This window comes from Gracilinanus agilis, chromosome 1 (assembly GCF_016433145.1).
Source record: "Gracilinanus agilis isolate LMUSP501 chromosome 1, AgileGrace, whole genome shotgun sequence".
In the NCBI taxonomy this organism is placed as follows: domain Eukaryota; kingdom Metazoa; phylum Chordata; class Mammalia; order Didelphimorphia; family Didelphidae; genus Gracilinanus; species Gracilinanus agilis.
Window position 1 is genome coordinate 59,497,644 of NC_058130.1, and position 12,197 is coordinate 59,509,840.

The 12,197-nt window shown below is 41.8% G+C and overlaps 1 protein-coding gene across 1 annotated transcript in view; it reads left to right on the forward strand.

Moving 5' to 3' along the window:
- GRIP2 (glutamate receptor interacting protein 2) overlaps positions 1–12,197 on the forward strand; it is a 468,329-nt gene that overhangs the window by 367,302 nt on the left and 88,830 nt on the right. The window contains exons 6-7 of the mRNA XM_044676082.1: positions 291–366; positions 4,612–4,757. Of these exons, the coding sequence (XP_044532017.1) occupies positions 291–366; positions 4,612–4,757 (222 nt within the window). The remainder of the gene's footprint in view (positions 1–290; positions 367–4,611; positions 4,758–12,197) is intronic.

Here is a 12,197-nt window from a genome sequence, read left to right on the forward strand (position 1 = left end):
TTCCACTCCCCAGGTAAGCAGCAGCTTGGCATCTGGGTGAGTTCGGGGCTCAGGGCTCCCTCTGGCTCTGTCTGCCAGGCAGTGAGAGGACTTTCTGAGCCTCAGGGTTGGGGATGATGGGGACTCGACTTTGGAGATCCTGATGGGGTTTTTAGTTTGGTCCAGGCTAAGTTTATGGGGGAGGCCCAGGGTTATACCTTGTGATGGTAATGGGAAAAAAACAGAAAATGTTGGGGTATGGTGGAAGAAGATGGATGAGGTTTCATGGATGGTCTTGGCCTGTGTTTCAGGGGGAGCTCATGAAGACTGGCATAAATCCAGACCACTCGTCCTCACCTATGTGAGGCCTGGGGGCCCAGCGGACAGGTAACCACCTCTTTGAGAAGGAGGTGCTTATGAGTTCAACGTATGAGCTTTCTACCTCCCTAGGAGAAATAAGAGATAGTGGTACCCAAGAAAGAGACCTAGGTATTCCCTGACCCTTGGATCTTTCTCTAGGCTACAGATACTCTGCAATTCCATGCCCTCTGATCCTTCTCCATCCTAAATGTAAGAATTAACCAAGAAATAATATGGTGGTATAGGAATGCACTGGATTAGGATTTGGAAGACATAGATTTCAGTTCTGGTACTATTAATTGTGGGACTGTGAGCAAGACACCAAACTTTTCCAGAGGGCAATTTTCTTTTCTTAAAATTGAAGAGGTTAGATTAGAGGTCCATTAAGATCTAACTTTCTGTGATTCTGTTTGACTACTTCTGTTTTAAAGGCAGAGCCATGATCTTTAGGGTACAAAATATTTGGAGAATTACCCTAGAATTGCACCTTTTAGGGTACCATCATCCTGTGTTGGGCTGTTGGGACTATTAGTTGGTGACTTAAAAAAAACCCTCTAAATCGAGACTCATAAACTGCCTCTTATCATATACACACACCCATGGGTGCCCATCTTTAAATATCTGCTCATACATTGGTATACTTCTGTCAGTGTGACCCTGGGTGCATGTATGTTTAAGCATGTACTATGTGTATACCCTGTGACTTTGGAGCATCCTGGTTACTTTGATTCACTTTCCACCTTCCTCCTCCCTCTCCTAGATTCCTGGACTCTCTGCTAACCTTTTAGAAGGCCCTTAAGGTCCTGATTATCATTTGGAATATGGAAAGTGATTGGGTGATAGGGAGAAAAGAGAATCATGCTGTGTCCAGAGCAGCCCCCACCTGGTTCTACCTCTTCCTTTAATTCCAAATCAAATGTGACAAGGCAGCTAGCCACCTCAGCTCTTCAGCAAAGCTTGAACAAAAGAATAAAATGCAGCATTTCACTCTCAAATTGTTTCATTTCCACAGCCATGGATTGGAACAGAAATCATCTTTTCAAGTCTTGGAAACTCAGGCCCAAAGATGGGATCTGTCCAAGTTGCAACTGATCTTTTTCCAACCCCCTCACATACACAAATCCCCATGCAGAAACTTGGTTGCTCCATGGCATACAGCTGCTCCTCCTTGGCCATCACTGGGAAGATTTCCTTCTTGATGGACGTGGGCCATAGCTGGATGTGCCATAACACTTCTCTTTGAATACTTCCAGTAAAGATATTTTCATTCCCTATTGAGGCTGTCTGTTCCATGACTGGATAGCTCTATTTTAAGTCACAGCATTCTGGAGCAGCTAGGTGACTTAGTGGATTGAAAACTAGCCTTAGAGACAGGAGGTCCTGGGTTCAAATATGGTCTCAGATATTTCCTGTGTGATCCAGGGCAAGTCACTTAACTCTCTTTGCCTATTGGATTTTAAGTATTGGATTTTAAGTAAGATTGGATTTTATTGGATTTTAAGGAGGAAGTTAAAGGTTTTTAAAAAATTAAAATCAAATAAAATCCTAGAATTTAATAAGATGTAAGTGTCTTGAGGACAGGGACTATTTTTTTTTTGGCAGTCTGAGTGCCTAGTACACTACTTGACACACAGTAGTTGCTTAGTAAACTGCTTGTGGAATTTCATTGAAGCAAAGAATTTCAGCAATGAAAGGCTATTTTATACAACAAAGCATTTTACTGATAAGGAAACTGAGTCCCAGGGAAGAAAAGTGACTTGTCTAAGATTATGTCATTAACTAGTTGCAGAGTTGGGATTAACCTGTTCCAATGTCTAAATATCTCCTACTGACGCTATTCACATCCAGAAAAAAGAACTGTGGGAGTAGAAACACAGAAGAAAAACAACTACTTAATCACACGGATCAATGGGGATATGATTGGGGATGTAGCCTCTAAACGATCACCCTAATGCAAATATTAATAATATGGAAATGGTCTTGATCAATAACACATGCAAAACCCAGTGGGATTTCTTATTGGCTACAGGAATGGGGTAGAAGGAGGGGAGGAAAAAAACATGAATCATGTAACCATGGAAAAATAATCTAAATTAATTAAATAAAAATTTTCAGATCTAAATAAATAAATATCTCCTAATGAACCATAGTTCAAGAATTCTTCCTTTTCTTGGATTAGAATTTGTCTCCCTGTAACTTTCCCTTTAGTGATGCTAATTCTGCCTTATGTGGATACAAAGAAAAGAAATTCTACCTTTTCTTGCATCTGACAATTCTTTATTTGAAGATGGAGGTCTTGGGTGGCCTCAGATGTTTTTTCTTACATTTAAGCACAGGAGACCTGTCTCTCTCAGGCCTTGTTACAGAATAACTGTCATTCATTTTCCCAGCCTGTAGGGGGCACTAGACTAGGTTTTTTGTTGTTGTTGTTGTTGTTTTTTTAAATACTACAATCTAGAACTGCTCCTATCTGCTCCAGGCCAATGGGAGATCAATCACAGCCTAGAAGGTTGGTGCTAAAAGGGACTTTCTAGAGATCATTATCTAATCCAGTCTCCTCATTGAACAGGAGAGGAAACTGAGATACAGAGATGTGTGACTCATCCATGATCATGAAGGTCCTTAGTGGCAAAAGCAGAATTCAAATCCCAGTCTTTTTTATTTCCAAATCTATAGTGGCTTTCTCTCTACCAACCTCTCCTCTAGAATGGATTGCTCTTTTATTAGTGAATCTACTTCAATGAACTGTAGTTTATTGCCTATATTCATAATTGAAGAAAAGGCTACATTTCAGATAGAAGTTGTGAAAATAATAATGTGATTTGTTCCCATCCAAATTCATAGCCCTTGAAATCTGTCCATGGACCCTTTGGATCGACTGTTAGTCAGTCAACAAGTATTTCTTCAGTATTAATTTTGTGCCAACTGATATGCAAAGAACAAATACAAGCAAAAAGACTGAATTAGGATCAAATCTCTAGTGCTAGAAGGGACTGTACTTTCATTCTACTTCCAAGGGAGCTGGTCACCAAACCAAGACCCAAATCCAGGTCCTCTGATTCCAAACCCAGCACTTTTTCTCCTATTTCATCAGCCTGGCCCACCCCTTTACAAGTTTGTAGGCTGTCATAGCATTCATGCCAACCAAGGAATTCCAAGCTATATTCAGGCACTCTTCATACTCAGCTTTGTCCACATAGCTATATCAGTCATTCCTAGAATGGCCCAGGATAGATTTATTAATAGCTCTCTCTTCTAATAGCACTTGGCCACAGTTAAAATAAAACTGCCTCCACAGAATTCTCTGCTGGTTATAAAGTCATTTCTTGCCAGGGCTGAACCAAAGTCTGAGGCCAACAACAGTGACATGCTGAATCTTGAACCCAGCCAAACTCTAGTAGAATTTTGGTTTTCATCCTCCAAACCACAAACACAGTAAAATATTGTTTCGCTTTGTCTTTAAGCAAACATCTAATGAGCTATTTTGAGCTGTGCATTTGTTCAAGCCACTGAAAAAGTCGCAGTATTCGCCAAGCCAGAATTTTAATGGCCAAAATTCAGCTTTAAAGGCTTGCTTTTTACTGAAGCTCATCAGCTTTTGGAGGGATGATGTACACTGGGAACATCAATGGCATTTAGCCAAAGGCTCAAAGCCAGCAAGGGATTAACTCTCTCTGAGTTTCTTTTAACTTTGTTCCCAGCTCCAATATTCAAAGATCTAAAAATTCTCCCAACTCCAATATTCTGTGTCCTAAGTTCCCTCCCAACTCTAACATTCTGTGTTCTAAAGTCCCTCTCAGCTCTGATGTTCTAGGTCCTAAGATCCTTCCTAGCTCCAACATTCAATGTTCTCAAGTCCTGCTCAGCTCTGATGTTCTAGGTCCTAAGGTCCTTCTTAGCTCCAACATTCAACGTTCTCAAGTCCTATTCAGCTCTGATGTTCTAGGTCCTAAGATCCTTCCTAGCTCCAATATTGAATGTTCTCAAGTCCTGCTCATCTCTGATATTCTGTGTCCTAAGGTCCCTCCCAGCTCTAACATCCTGTGTTCTAACGTCCCTCTCAGCTCTGATATTCCCTGTTGTAAGGACCCTCCCAGCTCTGACCCCCTATGTTCTAAGGTCCCTTCTATTCTCACATTCCATGTTCTGGGATTCCTTCCTGATCTGACATTTTATGTCCTAAAGGTCCTCCCAGTCCTCTGTTCCATGGTACTTTCTAGCTCTGACTTTCTAGGATTACAAAATTCTAACATATGTCTTGGTTTCCCGTAGGGAAGGATCCCTCAGAATTGGGGACAGGTTGCTCAGTGTGGATGGCATTCCACTTCACAACTTGACCCATGCAGACGCCCTCAACATCCTGCGACAATGCAGCCAGGAAGCCCTCTTCCAGATTGAATATGACGTCTCCATTATGGGTAAGGACGCATGGCCCCTCTGGGAGGTCATACATTGAACTGAGCCAAGGAGGGGCACGGGTTCTCTGCCAAAGCCAGCAGTGGTTAAGGGAAGGAAAGAAGGCTCTGGTAGTGATGGCAATACTGTTTCATGTTACATTTTTGAAATTATAAATTACTTTCAAAATATTCTCTCATATGATTCTCACAAGTTATTTGTATTATGATTATCCCCATCTGAGAGATGAGGAAACTGAGGCCCAAACTTACCCAAGGTCATACCATAAGGTGGTGGCAGAGTCTGAGACATGAACTTATTTCCCCTACATTTTAAATCCAGGGCTTTTTTATGTTATCCATCCCCCTTCCCTGCACCTTCACTATTCCTAATTGCTTAGGCCTACAGAAAATGGAAACAGGCCCTAAAAGAAGCTTTCCTAAAAATATGGCTTGGTGTCTGACTGGTGGGTTGCTCCTTTTCCATGGGCTCAACCCAAGAGCTGAAGCCTTAATGTGCCTTCCCTTCTTCCTCCATGGTGAAATAAGGGTAGAAGCCAAGACAGCCTCCAAAGTCCCTTCCAGTTCTAAATCCTATGAAATCTTATAACATCTCCTTGGATTCTCAGGACATCCCTGAACCAGGCAGGGGTGGAGAATGTGATCCCCAAAGGAATGCCACAAATGCTCATTTCTGACCTTGACTCCGTCTCCACCACCCTGCTTCTGAAAATAACATTTCAGGAGGCACGATTCAACGCCAGGAAAAGTATTTCATTGAAAAGGGCAGGTGCATTTGAGTGTCAGCTGAGGAGATGGGGGATGATGTGTGGGAGCCCCCATCCTGTGCCGGGTACCACCAAGCCTGCGTGCCTTCAGGTTCTGTTAGGAAACTTCCCTTTGGTCTCCAGTGCTTCCCTTTGGGAAACTGCCCTTTCCCTTCTCTGCAGCAAATGTGTTTTTTAGAATAAAGAGAATGCCTCTCAGTTTTGAAAAAAGAAATCAACCTGAAAAAATATTAAATTAAAAGGACCTGACTGCTTGGTAGAATGGAGAGAGAATGGGACTGCGTTTCAAATTGCCTGAGTTTTAACCCCTTTCCTATTTCTTGTTCCTGTGTGCCCCAGAACAAATGCTTTCTCTCAGCTTTACCTACTTCTTCTGTAAAGTGGAGAGAATAATACTTTCATCACCTACTTCATCAAGTTGTTGTGAAAAAGCCTATTAGATTGATGGGAGGAAGAAAACCTCCAAACTTTATCATTTTGTAAATAGGCTGCACCCCAAAATCTATTAGGGTGCCAGGACTCCCCGAATCTTCTGGCTATGGTCAGAACAAAACTGAAACCACAAAATAACTGTTTTTCTCTAGGGAGAGAAATATTCAGGTGGGATCCTCAGGAAGGAGAATTCTTAGCTCAGAAATAAATGCACTTGAGCAGCAGGACCTGCCATATATAAGTGCTCCTCGATTGATTGTGGTGGTTGAACTACCAAGCACATTGTCCATGGACCATCAGGAGGATATTCAGCCCTATGAGTCTTAAGATCAAATCCCAACTCCTCCCAACCTAGGCCCTTCCTACTTTTCCATTCTTCTTACATACATTCTACCATCAGTCCTTTACTTACTCCTTATTGTTGGCCCAATCTGGTACATTGTAAATACTTTAAAAATCCCTGTCAATTGATTGAAGCATAAACATCCATCAATAATGAGGTTTTTCAATCAATATTATTCTTAATAATTGGCATTTATATGGGAGCAGCTGGGTGGTTCAATGGGTAGAGTGCTGCACCTGGAGTTAGGAAGACTCAGATTCCTGAATTCAAATATGGCCTCGGACCCTTGCTAACAGTGTGACCCTGGGCAAGTCAATTAACCGGTTTTGTTTTCATTTCTCTGTCTGTAAAATAGGCTGGTAAAGGAAATGGCAAATCATTCTAGTATCTTTGTCAAGAAAACCCCAAGTGTATTGAAGAGTCAAACCCAACTGAAAAATGACTGGACAATAAAAAACATTCATATAGCACATTAAGGTTCTCAAAGCTCTTCAACTTTTTTCTAAACAGAGCACTTAAAAGAGAAATATGATATCTTATTTAATCCTCATAACAACCCTATAAAATGGGTCTTAATAAATATAATGATAAAAATAGGAAACACTATTTTAATCCCTATTTTATGGGGTGGGGAGAAGGGGAGAACTGAAGCAAATAGAACTTAAGTGACTTGCTCAGGATCACACAGCTTACTTATTATGTCTGATGTGAGATTTGAACTCAGGTCTTCTTTATTCCAAGTCCAACACTCTTCTTCCTTGCCATTTAGCTTAGAATACATTTTTGTATAATAATTCCAAGTATATAAAGCACACAACTATTCCTATCAAAAGGATGGAGATGGATTTCCAGCCTATCTGGACTTAAGATAAACTAATTCATAAATCCTAGAAGGGAAAGAGAGAGAGAGAGAGAGAGAGAGAGAGAGAGAGAGAGAGAGAGCTGTCTCTTATACANTATTCCTATCAAAAGGATGGAGATGGATTTCCAGCCTATCTGGACTTAAGATAAACTAATTCATAAATCCTAGAAGGGAGAGAGAGAGAGAGAGAGAGAGAGAGAGAGAGAGAGAGAGAGAGAGAGAGAGAGAGAGAGATGAAGAGGGAGAGATGAAGAGGGAGAGATAAACAGCAAAAGAGAGGGAGAGAGAGAAATAGCAGGAGAGGAAGGATGAGGATTAAAGGGAGAGATGAGGGAAAAGGGGAGGAGAAGCTGAGAAGGAGAAAGGGGGAAGAGGGGAAGAGGAGAAAAGTAGAAAGGGAAGGAAATAGAGAGAAAAGTGAAAGGAGGAAAAGGGAAAGGAGAGAGAGAGAGAAGCCAGTTATGTTCTTAGCTCATTTGCAGTCAGAGCAAGACCAGGTCAGCAAATCTAATCCAAGGATCTCTGTCTCCAGCCTTGCCCCACTCCAACCCATCCTTTACTCAGCTGCTAAAATGATTTTCCTAAGGCATGAGTCTGACCATGTTATTCCTCTACTCAAAGAAGTCCAGTTGCTCCCTATTGCTTCTAGGAGCAAATGGAAACTCCTCTGTTTGACCTTTAAAGCCTTTCACAACCTAGTCCCAAACTACCTTTCCAGACTCGTTGCACATTACTCCCCTTTGAGCATGATCCAATCCAACCAAACTTTCCTTCTTCCTGTTTCTCATGTACAACCCTTAATCTCCCATCTCCACATTTTTGTACAGGTAGTCCCACCATTCCTGGAATACTCTCCCTCCTCACTTCTGCTTCCTAGGATCTCATTTTTCTTCATGATTCATCTGAGGTGTGACCTTCTACCCAAGGTCTTCCTTGACCAGCTGCCAGTGTTCTCCCCCTAAAAAAATCACTTTGTACCTACTTGGTACCTATTTTGGAAATACACATATAGATACATATTGTATTTCATTCTGCCTCTAGATTTTAAGTTCCTTTGAGCAGGGACTATTTTAATTTTGTCTTTATGTTGTCATTGCATGACACATAGTAGGCTCTTAATAAATGCTTATTAATTAAATGAAAAGAGATTTATTTACCTCTCCAAGGTCTGAAGCATTGAATCCTGAGGGTCCTGCTCTGTGCCTATGATAGGAAAACACTTCCTTAATCCAGGTGTGGCTAACCCATGTCAGGCATCAGAAACAACCAGGAGGCAAATTTTGGGCCCTAAAAAGGTCAGCAGAGGAAGTATTTTTGGTAAGCAGGTCATTTTAGTAGGGCTTAAATTATATGAGTGGATAGTACTAGAAGGAAAGACAGACAGATTATATAAAACTACGATTCATCCTGTAGAGCAGTGATTCCCAAAGTGGGCGCTACAGCCCCCTGGTGGGTGCTGCAGAGATCCAGAAGAGTGGTGATAGCCACACTTTTTTTGTATTACATTCTATTCTGAGTTCAATAAATAGTTTCCTAATTTCCAGGGGGCGCTAAGTAATATTTTTTCTGGAAAGGGGGTGGTAGGGCAAAAAAGTTTGGGAACCACTGGAGTAGACTTTCATACCAATCTAAGGCATCATTAGATTGGAGGGACTTGGTGGTACCAGAGAAGACGATGTGGCTGGGCTCAGTAGGTTTCCAAAACCTTGGCAAGGCCTGAGTGGGCTAGGGTAGCAATTGATGGCCTGACACCATTTCCTGAAGAGCCCGTTGATGCTGTCAAGGATTTCAGCTCAGCAAACCCTCACTATAGGCAGACCTGCCTCATGGTATGGGGTGTGAACTATTGCTTTCTCAGCAGGAAACTCCTGGAACCAGGTTACCTTGTGTGGTTGGAGATGGTAGAAGAGGGCAAGATGAGGCAAATCCCAAACCTGTTGCCTGAGACAGTAGATAGAAGCTCTGTCCAGAGTGCTAAAAGTGAGGGGCTCTGGAGAGCTAGCCTTCAGTCTGTAGAGCAGGCTGTTCTTGAGAAAGGCATTTAGCTTTTGTGCTGAGCAGCATAATGGAAAAAAGTGCTAGAGAAGACTTCAGAGGATCTGAGTTCCCATGGAACTGGTTTTGTTGTTGTTATTCTGGTTTTAAAACAGGTTAGAGTAGCCAGCACACCCCAAAGTGATGGAAGTAAATGGAAATCAACGCTAGCTAACATATTTTTGTTTCTCCCTTGTGTGGAATTTCTGGAATTCGATTCATAGCATGAGGACTTTGGTTGTTAACACTTGATCTTTTTGTCCTATATAATGGCTGCTCCTTAAGGTCCAAAACATTTCAGTCTTTAATCTCTCTTCCCTAACACAGTACCTGGCACAAAGTAGGCATTTAATAAATGTTGATGGAGAGGGGAAAGTTCTGAGTGCTATTCAAATGTTTAAATAAACCCTTACCTTCTCTTAGTATTGGTTCTAAGCAGAAGAGTGGCAAAAGCTAGGCAATTGGGGTTAAGTGACTTGCCCAGGGTCACTTAGCTATGATGTGTCTGAAGCCTCCTGACTCCAGGTCTGGCACTCTATCCACCTACCTGCCCCTAGTACTATTTAATATAATACTTGTTAAGCATCTAATTTGCCTTGTGTTTACTTGTATTATTTTTAAATTTGGACACAACAGCCCTGCTCTAACCATTCTCCTAATTGTGCTAAACTATAGATCTCTGACCCCTGTTTGCTTAATCAAACCATTCTCCAAGGAGTCAGGAAGACTTTTCTGTTCCCTTTCCAGAGATGATGTTTCCTCCAAGGGTTTCACATTTGAATCCTAACACTATAATTGGCCTGCCTAAAACCCCAAGTTATAACTCATCCTTTTCCCTCTCTACACACCAAATAAAACATGTGCTCCAGTGGCTGACTCCTAAAGGTAATCAAATGCCACCCCTAGCCCTGTCCAGGCTAGGAGCTCACCCGAGACCTTCTAAAGCAAAACAGATAACATGGAAGTATGTCTTCTACATGTTTCAGAAATAGCACGGGATTTGTAGGCAGAGGACCCGAGTTCAAATTCTACTCTGACATTACCAGTGTGACCTTTGGTAAATCACTTAACCTGCTCGGACTTCCCTTTCCTCCTCTGCCAAATGGGAGGCTTAAACTAAAGGACCTCTGAGCCTCTTCTAGATGAGTGACTCTGTGACAATTTGGGTGACTGTGGGATGTCACCCTCATTTTTCCAATTGGATTTTCCTCATATTAAAATGGACTAGAATGTATCATCTGTGTCTCTCCAGTTCTAATTTATATGCTGTTCCAGTTTCTTTTGATGCACTTGCATCAACTCCTGGATACCTTCATGCACTCTAAGTTCAGTTCAGTCACTTCAGTCATGTTTGACTCTTCAAAGCCCCATTTGGAGGTTTCCTTAAAGATACTGGAGTGGCTTGACATTTCCTTCTCCAGCTCATTTTACAGAGGCAAACAGAGTGAAGTGACTTATCTAGGGTCACCTAGCTAGTATCTGATGCCAGATCTGGACTCAGATCTTCTTGTCTCCAGGCAAGAAGAAGGCTACTTTAATCCACTGTACCACTTAGCTACCCCCTTCTTTATGCTCTATCCCTTACCCTTATCAGAATAAGATCCTATAGCTAGAGCTCTAAAGGATTTCTGATGTGTAACATGTCTGTAGTAAGTATTTCATTCAATCCCATTGGTTGATTAGTTCTTAAACTAACTCCATTTTAGAGGTGAGAAAACTGAGGCTAAGAAATGTTCAATGACTTGCCCAGGATCACAAGGCAAGTAAATGACAGAGCCGGGATGTGCAATCCCATCCTTCAGCTCTGTTTTACTTGCTGCCTCCACCAATATTCTCTTATAGAAAATTCATGTAGACCCTCTTCTTATTTACCTTATAGTTTCTCTCCGCCACAAACACCTCAAAGAAGAGTTTTAAGAAGTATCAGAGGATGTACAGAGGAAAACAATAGGGAGGGAGGGCTGCAAAGTCACCCTCAAAATGAAGTCTGAACAGTGAGAAAAGAGCAATAAAAGCAACAGAAAATAAGAAAAACGAAGGAAGAAAATAAGGCACCCTGATGCAGAGATTGGTGCAGACATTCTGGTCCTTCATCTCCTCCCCCCACTCCCATCAGCTAAGATGCAAACATTATAAACCTTTGGTTGTCGGGAATAAAGATGGGGGCATCTCCCAAAGGGAAATAGGAGAGGTGTGCACAGAAGGAAATCTGGACTCTGACTCTGATGCCGATTCTCTGTATTAACTTGGACCAGTCACTTTTACTGAGTTTTAGTAGCACCATACCCAGAGTCAAGAAGACTCATCTTGGTGAGTTCAAATATGGCCTCAGTCACTTCCTAGCTGTGGCTAGTAACCCATGACTGTGCAAATAAATCACTTAATGCTGTTTGCCTCAGTTTCCTCATCTGTCAAATGAGAAAGAGAAAAAATGGCAAATCACTCCAGTATCTTGGACAGAAAATCCCCAAATGCAGTCACAAAGAGTCAAACATAACTGAAACAACTCAACAACAAAATAATGAGTCTGGACCTAGATAATCACTGAGGTCCCTTTCAGTTCTAACTGACTCTAAAGAGGTAGCAGAGAGAGTGTGCAGATATCCAGTGACTGATTGTCCCCTGGGCTAAGAGAGAACATCTCAGGGTTCTCTTGAGTCTGATCATCAGAGAAATTAGCATGACCAGAGGCCAGCACCGAACATTTATGCCAAAGTATATCCATATGAAGGAAGAAGTCAGAGATCAGATTGGGTAGAGGGCTGTCAGGCTTGAATGATCTGTATTATGGTAGGGAGAGTAATTAGTCAATCCATGATCCTTCAAGGTGAGAGAGTATGAAAATATGTGTATGTGAGAGAGAGAGAGAGAGAGAGAGACAGACAGACAGACAGACAGACAGAGAGGCAGAGAGGCAGAGACAGACAGAAAGAGAAAGACATTCAGAGATAGAGAGAGAAAGAAGAGAAGAGAAGACAGTAGAGGAGAGGAGAGGAGAGGAGAGG